Below are 13,137 nucleotides of genomic sequence, written 5' to 3' on the forward strand. Positions count from 1 at the left end.
TTTTTGTCTTATTTTACGTTTAATAAAGTTGCTAAAGCAGATCTACATGTTCTAGTGTTCTAAAGCGTTACAATGTGCAGTGCTGAGACGTTTGTGGGAGTAACAAGCTCCATGGAGACAAGCAGAGTTCAGATCGAATTATATAATAGAAGAAGTTACATGATAGAAGAAGTTACATGATAGAAGTGACACAGTGCAGCATTTATTTGACAGAAAACTAATTAAATGTGAGTAATTATGGCTTGAACAAAGAGGCCGTTCACACAAACTGTGACGTTTTGTCCTGTTTTTTGCCTTTCCAGGTCAACATTTTCATATTCAAATACGATTCCCAGGTGAAAGTCCAGCACGAGGAAATAAACAGTGAATAAAGTACAAATGTAAAAGTACATGTACTTGAATACAATTGTAAGATATTTGTACTTAACTAAAGTGACACTAACTTTCTGTGGAAAGTGATTTCATGAAAATAAGTTTAATCCAAACTTTACATTTTTGTATTAATACAAACACATTTTATGTGGAAGATTATATGTAAAGTAACAACACTTTTATACATTTATACGTTTTAGTACAATAAAAACATTCAAACGCTTATGTTTGAGTCTTGTTGGTTTATAAACCCCAAAGTCGAAGACTCTCAGTGGGCCCTAAAGACTCTCAATGGGCCCTAAAGACTCTCAGTGGGCCCTAAAGACTCTCAATGGGCCCTAAAGACTCTCAGTGGGCCCTAAAGACTCTCAATGGGCCCTAAAGACTCTCAGTGGGCCCTAAAGACTCTCAGTGGGCCCTAAAGACTCTCAGTGGGCCCTAAAGACTCTCAATGGTCCCTAAAGACTCTCAGTGGGCCCTAAAGACTCTCAGTGGGCCCTAAAGACTCTCAGTGGGCCCTAAAGACTCTCAGTGGGCCCTAAAGACTCTCAGTGGGCCCTAAAGACTCTCAGTGGGCCCTAAAGACTCTCAATGGTCCCCAAAGACTCTCAGTGGGCCCTAAAGACTCTCAATGGTCCCCAAAGACTCTCAGTGGGCCCTAAAGACTCTCAATGGGCCCTAAAGACTCTCAATGGGCCCTAAAGACTCTCAGTGGGCCCTAAAGACTCTCTATGGTCCCCAAAGACTCTCAGTGGGCCCTAAAGACTCTCAATGGTCCCCAAAGACTCTCAATGGGCCCTAAAGACTCTCAGTGGGCCCTAAAGACTCTCAATGGGCCCTAAAGACTCTCAGTGGGCCCTAAAGACTCTCAATGGGCCCTAAAGACTCTCAATGGGCCCTAAAGACTCTCAATGGTCCCCAAAGACTCTCAGTGGGCCCTAAAGACTCTCAGTGGGCCCTAAAGACTCTCAGTGGGCCCTGAAGACTCTCAATGGTCCCCAAAGACTCTCAGTGGGCCCTAAAGACTCTCAATGGTCCCCAAAGACTCTCAGTGGTCCCCAAAGACTCTCAATGGGCCCTAAAGACTCTCAATGGGCCCTAAAGACTCTCAGTGGGCCCTAAAGACTCTCAATGGTCCCCAAAGACTCTCAGTGGGCCCTAAAGACTCTCAATGGTCCCCAAAGACTCTCAGTGGGCCCTAAAGACTCTCAATGGGCCCTAAAGACTCTCAATGGGCCCTAAAGACTCTCAGTGGGCCCTAAAGACTCTCAATGGTCCCCAAAGACTCTCAGTGGGCCCTAAAGACTCTCAGTGGGCCCTAAAGACTCTCAGTGGGCCCTAAAGACTCTCAATGGTCCCCAAAGACTCTCAATGGGCCCTAAAGACTCTCAGTGGGCCCTAAAGACTCTCAATGGGCCCTAAAGACTCTCAGTGGGCCCTAAAGACTCTCAATGGGCCCTAAAGACTCTCAATGGGCCGAAAAGACTCTCAATGGTCCCCAAAGACTCTCAGTGGGCCCTAAAGACTCTCAGTGGGCCCTAAAGACTCTCAGTGGGCCCTAAAGACTCTCAATGGTCCCCAAAGACTCTCAGTGGGCCCTAAAGACTCTCAATGGTCCCCAAAGACTCTCAGTGGTCCCCAAAGACTCTCAATGGGCCCTAAAGACTCTCAATGGGCCCTAAAGACTCTCAGTGGGCCCTAAAGACTCTCAATGGTCCCCAAAGACTCTCAGTGGGCCCTAAAGACTCTCAATGGTCCCCAAAGACTCTCAGTGGGCCCTAAAGACTCTCAATGGGCCCTAAAGACTCTCAGTGGGCCCTAAAGACTCTCAATGGTCCCCAAAGACTCTCAGTGGGCCCTAAAGACTCTCAATGGGCCCTAAAGACTCTCAGTGGGCCCTAAAGACTCTCAATGGTCCCCAAAGACTCTCAGTGGGCCCTAAAGACTCTCAGTGGGCCCTAAAGACTCTCAGTGGTCCCCAAAGACTCTCAGTGGGCCCTAAAGACTCTCAGTGGGCCCCAAAGACTCTCAGTGGGCCCTAAAGACTCTCAGTGGGCCCTAAAGACTCTCAATGGTCCCCAAAGACTCTCAGTGGGCCCTAAAGACTCTCAATGGTCCCCAAAGACTCTTAATGGTCCCCAAAGACTCTCAGTGGGCCCTAAAGACTCTCAATGGTCCCCAAAGACTCTCAGTGGGCCCTAAAGACTCTCAATGGTCCCCAAAGACTCTTAATGGTCCCCAAAGACTCTCAGTGGGCCCTAAAGACTCTCAATGGTCCCTAAAGACTCTCAATGGTCCCCAAAGACTCTCAGTGGGCCCTAAAGACTCTCAATGGTCCCCAAAGACTCTCAGTGGGCCCTAAAGACTCTCAATGGTCCCCAAAGACTCTCAGTGGGCCCTAAAGACTCTCAGTGGGCCCTAAAGACTCTCAATGGTCCCCAAAGACTCTCAGTGGGCCCTAAAGACTCTCAATGGTCCCCAAAGACTCTCAGTGGGCCCTAAAGACTCTCAATGGTCCCTAAAGACTCTCAATGGTCCCCAAAGACTCTCAGTGGGCCCTAAAGACTCTCAATGGTCCCCAAAGACTCTCAGTGGGCCCTAAAGACTCTCAGTGGGCCCTAAAGACTCTCAATGGTCCCCAAAGACTCTCAGTGGGCCCTAAAGACTCTCAATGGTCCCCAAAGACTCTCAGTGGGCCCTAAAGACTCTCAATGGTCCCCAAAGACTCTCAGTGGGCCCTAAAGACTCTCAGTGGGCCCTAAAGACTCTCAATGGTCCCCAAAGACTCTCAGTGGGCCCTAAAGACTCTCAATGGTCCCCAAAGACTCTCAGTGGGCCCTAAAGACTCTCAGTGGGCCCTAAAGACTCTCAATGGTCCCCAAAGACTCTCAGTGGGCCCTAAAGACTCTCAATGGTCCCCAAAGACTCTCAATGGTCCCCAAAGACTCTCAGGGAGTCCCCAAGGGATTTTAGAAAAGAGGTTCAAACTAGATTGTGTGAGTTTTAATGAAGGGATGGCATGTTATTTGCTTTTTAAAGTATTTTATGATAAATACTGTTCTGTTACATCTTTATTAACCAGAGAAAATACATATTTTTAATTGTAAGGAACCAGCATCTCAGGTAAGAGAAGTATGTTGGGGCCGTCAACATTTCCACTTGTAAAATGGGGGTCAAAGGGTGAAAAGGGTTGAGAACCACTGGGTTAAAAGACACAGTGGGTTTTTAAGAGATTTTCATATTTTAAAATTCACTTTTACATCAGTAATTAACAAAATAACAAGTCTGTGCTTTCTGTGCTCAATGTGGGTAAGAAATAATGCATTTGCTTGTGTTGACCAGAAAGCTGCATAATTCTTGTGTGAAATAAAAAATGAAAAAAAAAGTCACCTTTACGTTTTAATCTGACGTTTTAATTAACAAAACTAAGTATTTCTTCCCCAAAAGTACAGGTTTTCATATTGGTGTTTTTTTTAATATATCCTTTGCTTGATTGATTAGTTCCTGAGGTAAAATTGATGATAGTTTTGCAGCTTGTTCCGAAAAGTTGGAGACATAATTAATACATTTATGATTTAATGTGCACAAACTAAAGGAAACGAGCAGGAGGAAGTCAGATGGACTAAAAAACAAACTCCAAAAAGCCCCTCTTTGGTTTCTTTCCTGGTAAAAGATGCAAATTTCCCAAAGATGCAATCTAAACTCCAGTGGAGAGATGGACATATAATACTCACGTCCGGAGCAGAAGCGGCAGACGACGGAGCGCGAGGCGGCGAGTCGTGAGCAACATTTTTCCTGCGCAATTTTGACTTTGGATATTTTTCCTGCCGTGACTCGAGGTCTGAACTCAAACGTGTGGCTCAGCTGCTTTAAAGTTCCAGTTTGGACTTTTTTATCGTTGCTCTGCCGCTCCAGTCCAGTCTAACGTTATAAATATTCTCACTCAGGTTCAAGATGGATCAGACTCTGCTGCTGCTCTTTCTGATGAGTATGTTTTATTTATATATGTATTTATGTATCAATGTATTTATGTATGTATTTATGTATCAATGTATTTATATATGTATTTATGTATCAATGTATGTATGTATTTATTTACTGTAAGAGTCTTTTGACATTTCCTAATTACATCAATGAACTTAGTGTCATGATTCAGGCTACCTTTTTGCATCTTTTTTATTTATTTATTAATTATTATCATTATTACTACTATTATTTTTATTATTATTATTATTATCATTATATTTTTTTATATTATTTATTTAGACCAGTGATTAAAATGCCAAAAAGCACAGTTTGAGGACTTTTAATGATTCAAAGGAGTTTTACTTAGTGTTTTTTTTATGATGGATAACGTACGACTAAACTTCTGAAACAAAAGTTTAAAAAATATATTTGTAGTAAGTAATTGCAACCATTAAAAACGTTACTCAGGTAAATGTGACTGAGCTGAAAATGATGATCTCTCTTTATCGTGCTGTTTTTTTTAGATCTTTGCAGTTTGAGTTTCGCAGTTTCTGACAAAAACTACGTGTTTCACTTCATAAATGAGGCTAAAACGTGGGAAGATGCTCAGAAGTACTGCAGAAAACACTACTCAGACCTGGCCACGGTGAAGGACCTGGAGGACCTGAAGGACCTGGAGGACCTGATGGAAGCTGCAGCTGGAGCCTGGATCGGACTAAACAACCTGGAGAACAACAGAACCTGGCACTGGTCTCGGCCCGGAGAGAGAAAGTTCAGTGTGAGCGAGGGGAACTGGAATAACGAAGGCAATGACAAAGAACCAAATGATTATGGCGGACGAGAGAACTGTGTGTTTATTAACAAAGACTCAAAGTGGTTCGACGCCGGCTGTGAGGCTGATCTCTGTTTTATCTGCTACAACGGTAAGAAGTGTTCTGTAGTATTTAATATGTACGAGGGAAAACGGGCAATAATTCACATGCAGAAAGTCATAATTAGTGCTGATGTGCTCTCATCCCTTTGTCAAAGAAACTAATCTAGATATGATTTTATATTGCCTCAGTGTAAATAAAACTAAAGTCTCACATGCTTTATCATAAGTGCACCTTTGAAATGGAGTGGATATAGTTTGCTGCATATTTATTGAGTTGTCGTCAATAATTATTATGTACAATTCAAGTTAATCGATGAATCGCAACTAATTGATTATTGAAATAATCGTTCATTAAGTCATTGAGTCATTGTTCACTGGTCTGTGCACGGGTTCCAAAACGTGCCCTGAGCTGAGAAAATAACTTTAATGACTGAAATTGAGCCGTAATTCCATGAAAACGACGTGTAAAATGTGTAAATGTTGTGTTTTTGATGAAAACTCTCAAACTGCTTCACTTCAGCTTCATCTGAGTCAAATTTAACAAAACATCATTTAAGTAAATCCATTATCAAAAGAATAATTCATAGACTAATCTATTAGCAAATGATCGTTAGTTGCAGGATTAAACTATTTGTTCAATAATAAAAGTAATTAATAAATACATAAATAATTCCACACGTCTGTTTAAAACTCGCACTAATTTAAATGAATCAAACTCCAGCTCGGATGATGAAAACTCACTCGTGTTGATCATAAATGAGTCCAGAGTCATCTCATGGTCAGGACTTTCACTCCAAAGGGTCAATACCAATTTAGAGATTTCAAAATACTATTTTTGAAAACATTAAAATATGATTTTCAACCAAAATTAATATTTTGTCCAGACAATTCTAAAACTGTTCAGCATTTCTTACAGTATTGAAATCTGCTCAAACGAATATCAAGTTTCCATATAGTTTTTATATCAATTAGTATCTGGATCTTATTTGTTTATGAAAATCCTAATTTCTTTCAAATCTCTTGTTTTACAGATTCCAGCGGAGAATATTTCAGTGACACACGTGTGAACTGGATCACAGCTCAGCACATGTGCAGAGAGAGCCACACAGAGCTGATCAGTGGACTGGACCGGACCAATCAAATCACAGATTGGGGGAGTGGTTGTGATCGGTGGTGGATCGGTCTGTTCAGAGACACGTGGAGCTGGTCCGATGGAAGCAACTCCTCCTTCAGGAACTGGAGACGAGACGATAAGATTTTGAATAAAAAGTATAAAAAACACGACAACAAGGACTGTGTCAAACTGGGACCTCAGGGAACGTTTATCCGAGACGATTGTAACCATGACAACCCCTTCATCTGCTACAACGGTACGTGGTCTAAAGCAACACTGTGTAACATTTCTGATGAGACGCTCTGGCTTTGCCTGAATGTTCCACAGTGTGACATTAAAGTGCAGTTATTCTCAAGAGGGAAATTGTATTATTATTATTATGAGATATATATATATATATATATATTATATATATACATATAAAATATATATCATATATATCATATATATATATATATATATATATATAAAAAGACATATCATATATGTATTATATATATGTATATAATACCTTTCTTAAAATCTACAATAAATCTAATATATATATATATATATATATTATATATATACATTATATATATCATATATTATTTATATTTGATATATATGTATAAACAGTAAGAATGTTCCATGAAGTAGTGTAAAAGTTTGTGCTGTTTGTGAGGAAGAGGTGATGTAGGCGGGGATTAGAGATGTGCTCTTCACGGTGGCTCCTACGCTGCGGTTGCAAGGGGAGCGAGGGCCTTTATCGATTCAATTATTATTATTATTATTATTATTATTATTATTATCATTATCATTATTATTATTATCAACATTGTGTTATTTTTTATTTTTTATTAATATATTATTCTCTAGAAAACACCAGTGATTAAAATGCCTCCTAAGCACTTTTAATGATTCAAAAGAGTTTTAATTTGTGATTTTTTTTTAACGATGGATAACATAGGACTAAACTGGGTCTGAAATAAGAGGAAAAAAATGATTTGTGGCAAGTAATTGCCCTATGAAACTTAAAAACGTAACTCTGGTAAATGTACATGAGCTGAAAATGATGATCTCTCTTTATCGTGCTGTTTTTTAGATCTTTGCCGTTTGTGTTTTGCAGTTTCTGACCAAAACTATGTGTTTCACCTCATAAATGAGGCTAAAACGTGGGAAGCTGCTCAGAAGTACTGCAGAAAACACTACTCAGACCTGGCCACGGTGAAGGACCTGGAGGACCTGAAGGACCTGGAGGACCTGGAGAAACTCCGACGAGCTGCAGCTGGAGCCTGGTTTGGACTACAGAACCTGACCGGGAACAACAGAACCTGGCACTGGTCTCAGCCCGGAGAGAAGTTCAACGAGAGCGAGGGGAACTGGGATCTGAACACTGGCAATGGCAATGGCAAAGAACCAAATGATAATGGCGGACCAGAGAACTGTGTGTTTATTAACAAAGACTCAAAGTGGTCGGACGCCGGCTGTGGGGCGCCACGCTGTTTTATCTGCTACAACGGTAAGAAGTGTTCTGTAGTATTTAATATGTACGAGGGAAAACGGGCAATAATTCACATGCAGAAAGTCATAATTAGTGCTGATGTGCTCTCATCCCTTTGTCAAAGAAACTAATCTAGATATGATTTTATATTGCCTCAGTGTAAATAAAACTAAAGTCTCACATGCTTTATCATAAGTGCACCTTTGAAATGGAGTGGATGTAGTTTGCTGCATATTTATTGAATCGTTTTCAATAATTATTATGTACAATAAACTATTTTAGGTGAATCAAGTTAATCGACTAATCGGTTAATTAAATAATCGTTCATTAATTAATCTAATTAAGTCACCGAGTCATTGTTCACTGGTCTGTGCACGGGTTCCAAAACGTGCCCTGAGCTGAGAAAATAACTTTTATGACTGAAATTGAGCCGTAATCTGAGTCAAATTTAATACAAAATCATTTCATCTCATAACTTTTGTGTTCTGAAAAACTAATCCATTATCAAAAGAATAATTGATGGACTAATCAATTAACAAAATGATCGTTAGTGGCAAGACTAAAAAGACTGCTTGAAGTAATTATTTAAAGACAAAAATCTGTTTTCTTTAAAAAATCTTGTTTTACAGATTCCAGCGGAGAATATTTCAGTGACAAATGTGTGAACTGGATCACAGCTCAGCACAAGTGCAGAGAGAGAAACTCAGAGCTGATCAGTGGAATGAACCGGACCAATCAAATCACAGATTGGGGGCGTGGTTGTGGTGGTCAGTGGTGGATCGGTCTGTTCAGAGACACGTGGAGCTGGTCCGATGGAAGCCACTCCTCCTTCAGGAACTGGAGTCCAGACGAAGACATAATGAATAAAGAATATGACCATGACGACAAGGACTGTGTCAAACTGGGACCTCAGGGAACGTTTATCCGAGACGATTGTAACCATGACAACCCCTTCATCTGCTACGACGGTACGTGGTCTAAAGCAACACTGTGTAACATTTCTGATGAGACGCTCTGGCTTTGCCTGAATGTTCCACAGTGTGACATTAAAGTGCAATTATTCTCAAGAGGGAATCATTATTATTATTATTCTTATTCTTCACTGACTTATTCAATTCATTATGCACTTGATTGGACAAAGCCAACACTCATTCTTCTGTTCACTTCACAACATTACCACAAAAGAAAAATTAATTTCCTACAGTTAAAAACACTTATTCTTTCACATTAGTTTGGTAGAACATGAGCATGTGGACACGACATGGAGCTGCACGACGTTGGTTACCATGGGTTACCTCCACGGTTTAAACCTGTGACATAAACTTTGCCTCTGGTTTGTCCAGACCTCTTCATCCTGGTGAAGGAGAAGAAAACCTTTGAGGAGGCGTTGGTCCACTGCAGAGAGCACCACCGCGACCTGGCCTGGTTCATCGACCACCAACACCTGAAGCAAATGGCCCAGGTGAGAGCCAAGATGGCCGACACCGAGCAGGTGTGGGTGGGGCTGCACTACGCCTGCTTTCTGGAGGCGTGGTTCTGGGTCAACGGCCACTACGTCTCCGACACCAACGAGAACTGGAAGAGCACTGAAGGGAGCGAGTGTAGTAAGGGTGGAGCCATGGAGAGAGGAGGCGAGTGGGTCAAGAGGGACTTAGGGGAGGGAAACAACTTCATCTGTGTGTGTCGAGGCTCCTCCTGTAAATGAGTTCTCCTGCTTCACGACCGCGACAGATGCATTCTGGGCCAAAGGACACATATTATGCAAAATGTACTTTAGCTTTAAACCAGGTTCTAACATTGTTCCCTCGTCAAAAACATCCCTGGAGTTCCAGCTCTCAGAATCCCTTAAAACAGACCACATGGGACTTTTTAAAACTGTTTTAAATTCACTTAAAAAGAGCATTTTAATTACCATTTCGGTCTCAATCCGTCCTGAGAAATGATAGTCTTTAATATTGAAAACTCTACATTGAAACTTTAGAGCTTCATTCCCACTTTTATGGTGAATCGTCCTCTCACCTTAGAGCCTCACAAAAACTCTGGGTTTCAAGTTTCCCAAGTGTGTGACGTCATAGCTCAGAGGTCTCCTGTGCAGCTTTTCATCCATAAATCATCCTCAGACTCAAATCACTTCCATTAAAACTGTGCTTTCATCAGCACGTCGAGGCAAGAGGGTTTGTGTTTATTGTCTCCATGGTGATTCCCTCTGCTGCCAGTAGATGGAGCACTAACAGCATTAGTTTAACTCCTAAAACACCAGACGTCAAAGTGAAGTGACTCAAGAGCGAGTTTAAAAGCCGATAACACAGATAATGCATAATATTTGTCCTTTAACAGTTTGACTCGTGCTTAACTTCTCGAACTCTTTCTTCAGATGCTAATTATTCCTGTGATTAATGATGGAGCTTTATTATGATGATCATGTTCTTATGTTTGTGGTGGAGGGTTTTACTTTGATGTGACAGCGTGAATACGTGTTTTATTTTACTCTTAAACTATATATTTTATAACATTTGAACATATCTTACGTAACATTAAAGGTTTTATGTACTTATTCTTTGTTTTACTGTAAATTGAGCCACGTCATATGCAAACGCTCGACGCTTCTGTATTTTAATAAGACAATGTTGGACAGTGGAGGTGGTGCATTGTGAGGGACTGAACCACAAACCTCCCCGTGACTGGTGGTATAGACTGCTCTCTTCACAGTGTCATGTGACTGTGCTGCGTGTGACTCATTTTACTGTGTGTAAACCTCATTTAGTGTGTCTCATTATGATGCCAGAAACTGCATTCAAACCATCACATTGAAGCGCCCCCTACAGGCCGGACCACTCACTGAACCAAACACACTTAAGATTCATATATTTACAGTTTTGATAAAAATATATCAAAACTTTATCCCAGAATAGCACATTTTTCAGGTTTATAATTTTACTTCCTGTTTGTAATTAATGACATCACAGTAGGAAATTACCCAGCAAACACTGGGCCAAAACTCATCTAATGTCACCAATTGTTTTTATTGGACGAATGAAAATACTACTATTACTTTATTTTGTTGAATTATTGTTTAGAGAGTTAAAAAAAGTTCTGTAAATTTGACTGGAGCGAGTGTCCCTGGTGTGATGTCACTTCCTGTTATTTTCTACAGATGTTTTGGATGTTTTCTCCACAAATACCTGCTCGATCAGTGTAAAACTATCATTTACATGTCATATACGCCCTTTAAAGAAAGAGATGAATTCAAACTTGTGAAATGGAAGTTTATCAAACAAAAGACTGATAATTGTGTCGTTATGTTCATGAGCTCTGTGTGTCGTGTTCTGTTTCTGCAACTAATAAAGTTTTAAAACACCAACCTTTTTAGTGTAATCATTTTTTGTAGTATAATAATAATAATAATGCACTTTTAAAAGGCTTTTCTTTATTTCACGTTGTAACACAGGTAATACAGCTGAAACATTACAATACATTACAAAATAAAAGCATACAAGTTGATTGACAATGATAAAACATAAATTTGAAAATAAAAACAAATTACCTTTTACATTTAATTGACTTTGTTTTACATTTGTAATAATTGTCTTGGTTCTGAAGTTGGTTTATCCAATCAGAACGCAGAACGAGCCTCACTTTGGGTTGCCAGATTTAACAATAAAAACTTTGTAATCGTGAAATCGTATTAAATTAAATATTAAAAAAATATTATTACCAGAACATTTAATTGATTTAGTAGTGTTTATTTCATCAGGTTTGAAGCGATGGAGATCCAGAGCTCTTTGTCATAGTGATGTGACTCGTGAGCCCTGCGCTTTATGTCAGTGTTTGTCTTTTATAGTTTAAGAGTAAAATAAAACACGTATTCACGCTGTCACATCAAAGTAAAACCCTCCACCACAAACATAAGAACATGATCATCATAATAAAGCTCCATCATTAATCACAGGAATAATTAGCATCTGAAGAAAGAGTTCGAGAAGTTAAGCACGAGTCAAACTGTTAAAGGACAAATATTATGCATTATCTGTGTTATCGGCTTTTAAACTCGCTCTTGAGTCACTTCACTTTGACGTCTGGTGTTTTAGGAGTTAAACTAATGCTGTTAGTGCTCCATCTACTGGCAGCAGAGGGAATCACCATGGAGACAATAAACACAAACCCTCTTGCCTCGACGTGCTGATGAAAGCACAGTTTTAATGGAAGTGATTTGAGTCTGAGGATGATTTATGGATGAAAAGCTGCACAGGAGAACTCTGAGCTATGACGTCACACACTTGGGAAACTTGAAACCCAGAGTTTTTGTGAGGCTCTAAGGTGAGAGGACGATTCACCATAAAAGTGGGAATGAAGCTCTAAAGTTTCAATGTAGAGTTTTCAATATTAAAGACTATCATTTCTCAAGACGGATTGAGACCAAACTGGTAATTAAAATGCTCTTTTTAAGTGAATTTAAAACAGTTTTAAAAAGTCCCATGTGGTCTGTTTTAAGGGATTCTGAGAGCTGGAACTCCAGGGATGTTTTTGACGAGGGAACAATGTTAGAACCTGGTTTAAAGCTAAAGTACATTTTGCATAATATGTGTCCTTTGGCCCAGAATGCATCTGTCGCGGTCGTGAAGCAGGAGAACTCATTTACAGGAGGAGCCTCGACACACACAGATGAAGTTGTTTCCCTCCCCTAAGTCCCTCTTGACCCACTCGCCTCCTCTCTCCATGGCTCCACCCTTACTACACTCGCTCCCTTCAGTGCTCTTCCAGTTCTCGTTGGTGTCGGAGACGTAGTGGCCGTTGACCCAGAACCACGCCTCCAGAAAGCAGGCGTAGTGCAGCCCCACCCACACCTGCTCGGTGTCGGCCATCTTGGCTCTCACCTGGGCCATTTGCTTCAGGTGTTGGTGGTCGATGAACCAGGCCAGGTCGCGGTGGTGCTCTCTGCAGTGGACCAACGCCTCCTCAAAGGTTTTCTTCTCCTTCACCAGGATGAAGAGGTCTGGACAAACCAGAGGCAAAGTTTATGTCACAGGTTTAAACCGTGGAGGTGACCCATGGTAGTCTGAATATTATTATTATTATTATGCTCTTAATTCAGAGTAAAATGTCCACACAGGTTTCTCTGCATAATTTTGACAGCTTATGTTCCATTATATGTTCGTTTCAACACTTTAGTACTGTATTATATGATTCATATCACTCTGTTTTTACATTATTATTGTTTTGCTGTGTCTCCACTCACAAGATGGCCGCCATAACTCCAGCCTTTATTGTCATTGGTTTGGACCTTCCACCAGAAAACTTATATCGTGCACATTAAGTTATAAAAAGAAC

At 40.4% G+C, this 13,137-nt stretch overlaps 1 protein-coding gene across 1 annotated transcript; it reads left to right on the top strand.

Annotated features, from left to right (window-relative positions):
• Positions 1 to 4,840: 4,840 nt before the first annotated feature.
• Positions 4,841 to 9,663, top strand: LOC140371539 (macrophage mannose receptor 1-like; the record flags this gene model as incomplete). The annotated part of the gene is made up of 5 exons (XM_072458708.1): positions 4,841 to 5,261; positions 6,244 to 6,582; positions 7,435 to 7,827; positions 8,439 to 8,777; positions 9,153 to 9,663. Coding segments are annotated over 5 exons (1,854 nt in total), but the record flags the coding sequence as incomplete, so codon positions are not given.
• Between the last annotated feature and the right edge of the window lie 3,474 nt (positions 9,664 to 13,137).

The sequence above is a fragment of the Eucyclogobius newberryi genome, unplaced genomic scaffold (genome assembly GCF_026437365.1).
Source record: "Eucyclogobius newberryi isolate DKJ021-1_F unplaced genomic scaffold, fEucNew1.0.hap1 SCAF_22, whole genome shotgun sequence".
Classification (NCBI taxonomy): Eukaryota; Metazoa; Chordata; class Actinopteri; order Gobiiformes; family Gobiidae; genus Eucyclogobius; species Eucyclogobius newberryi.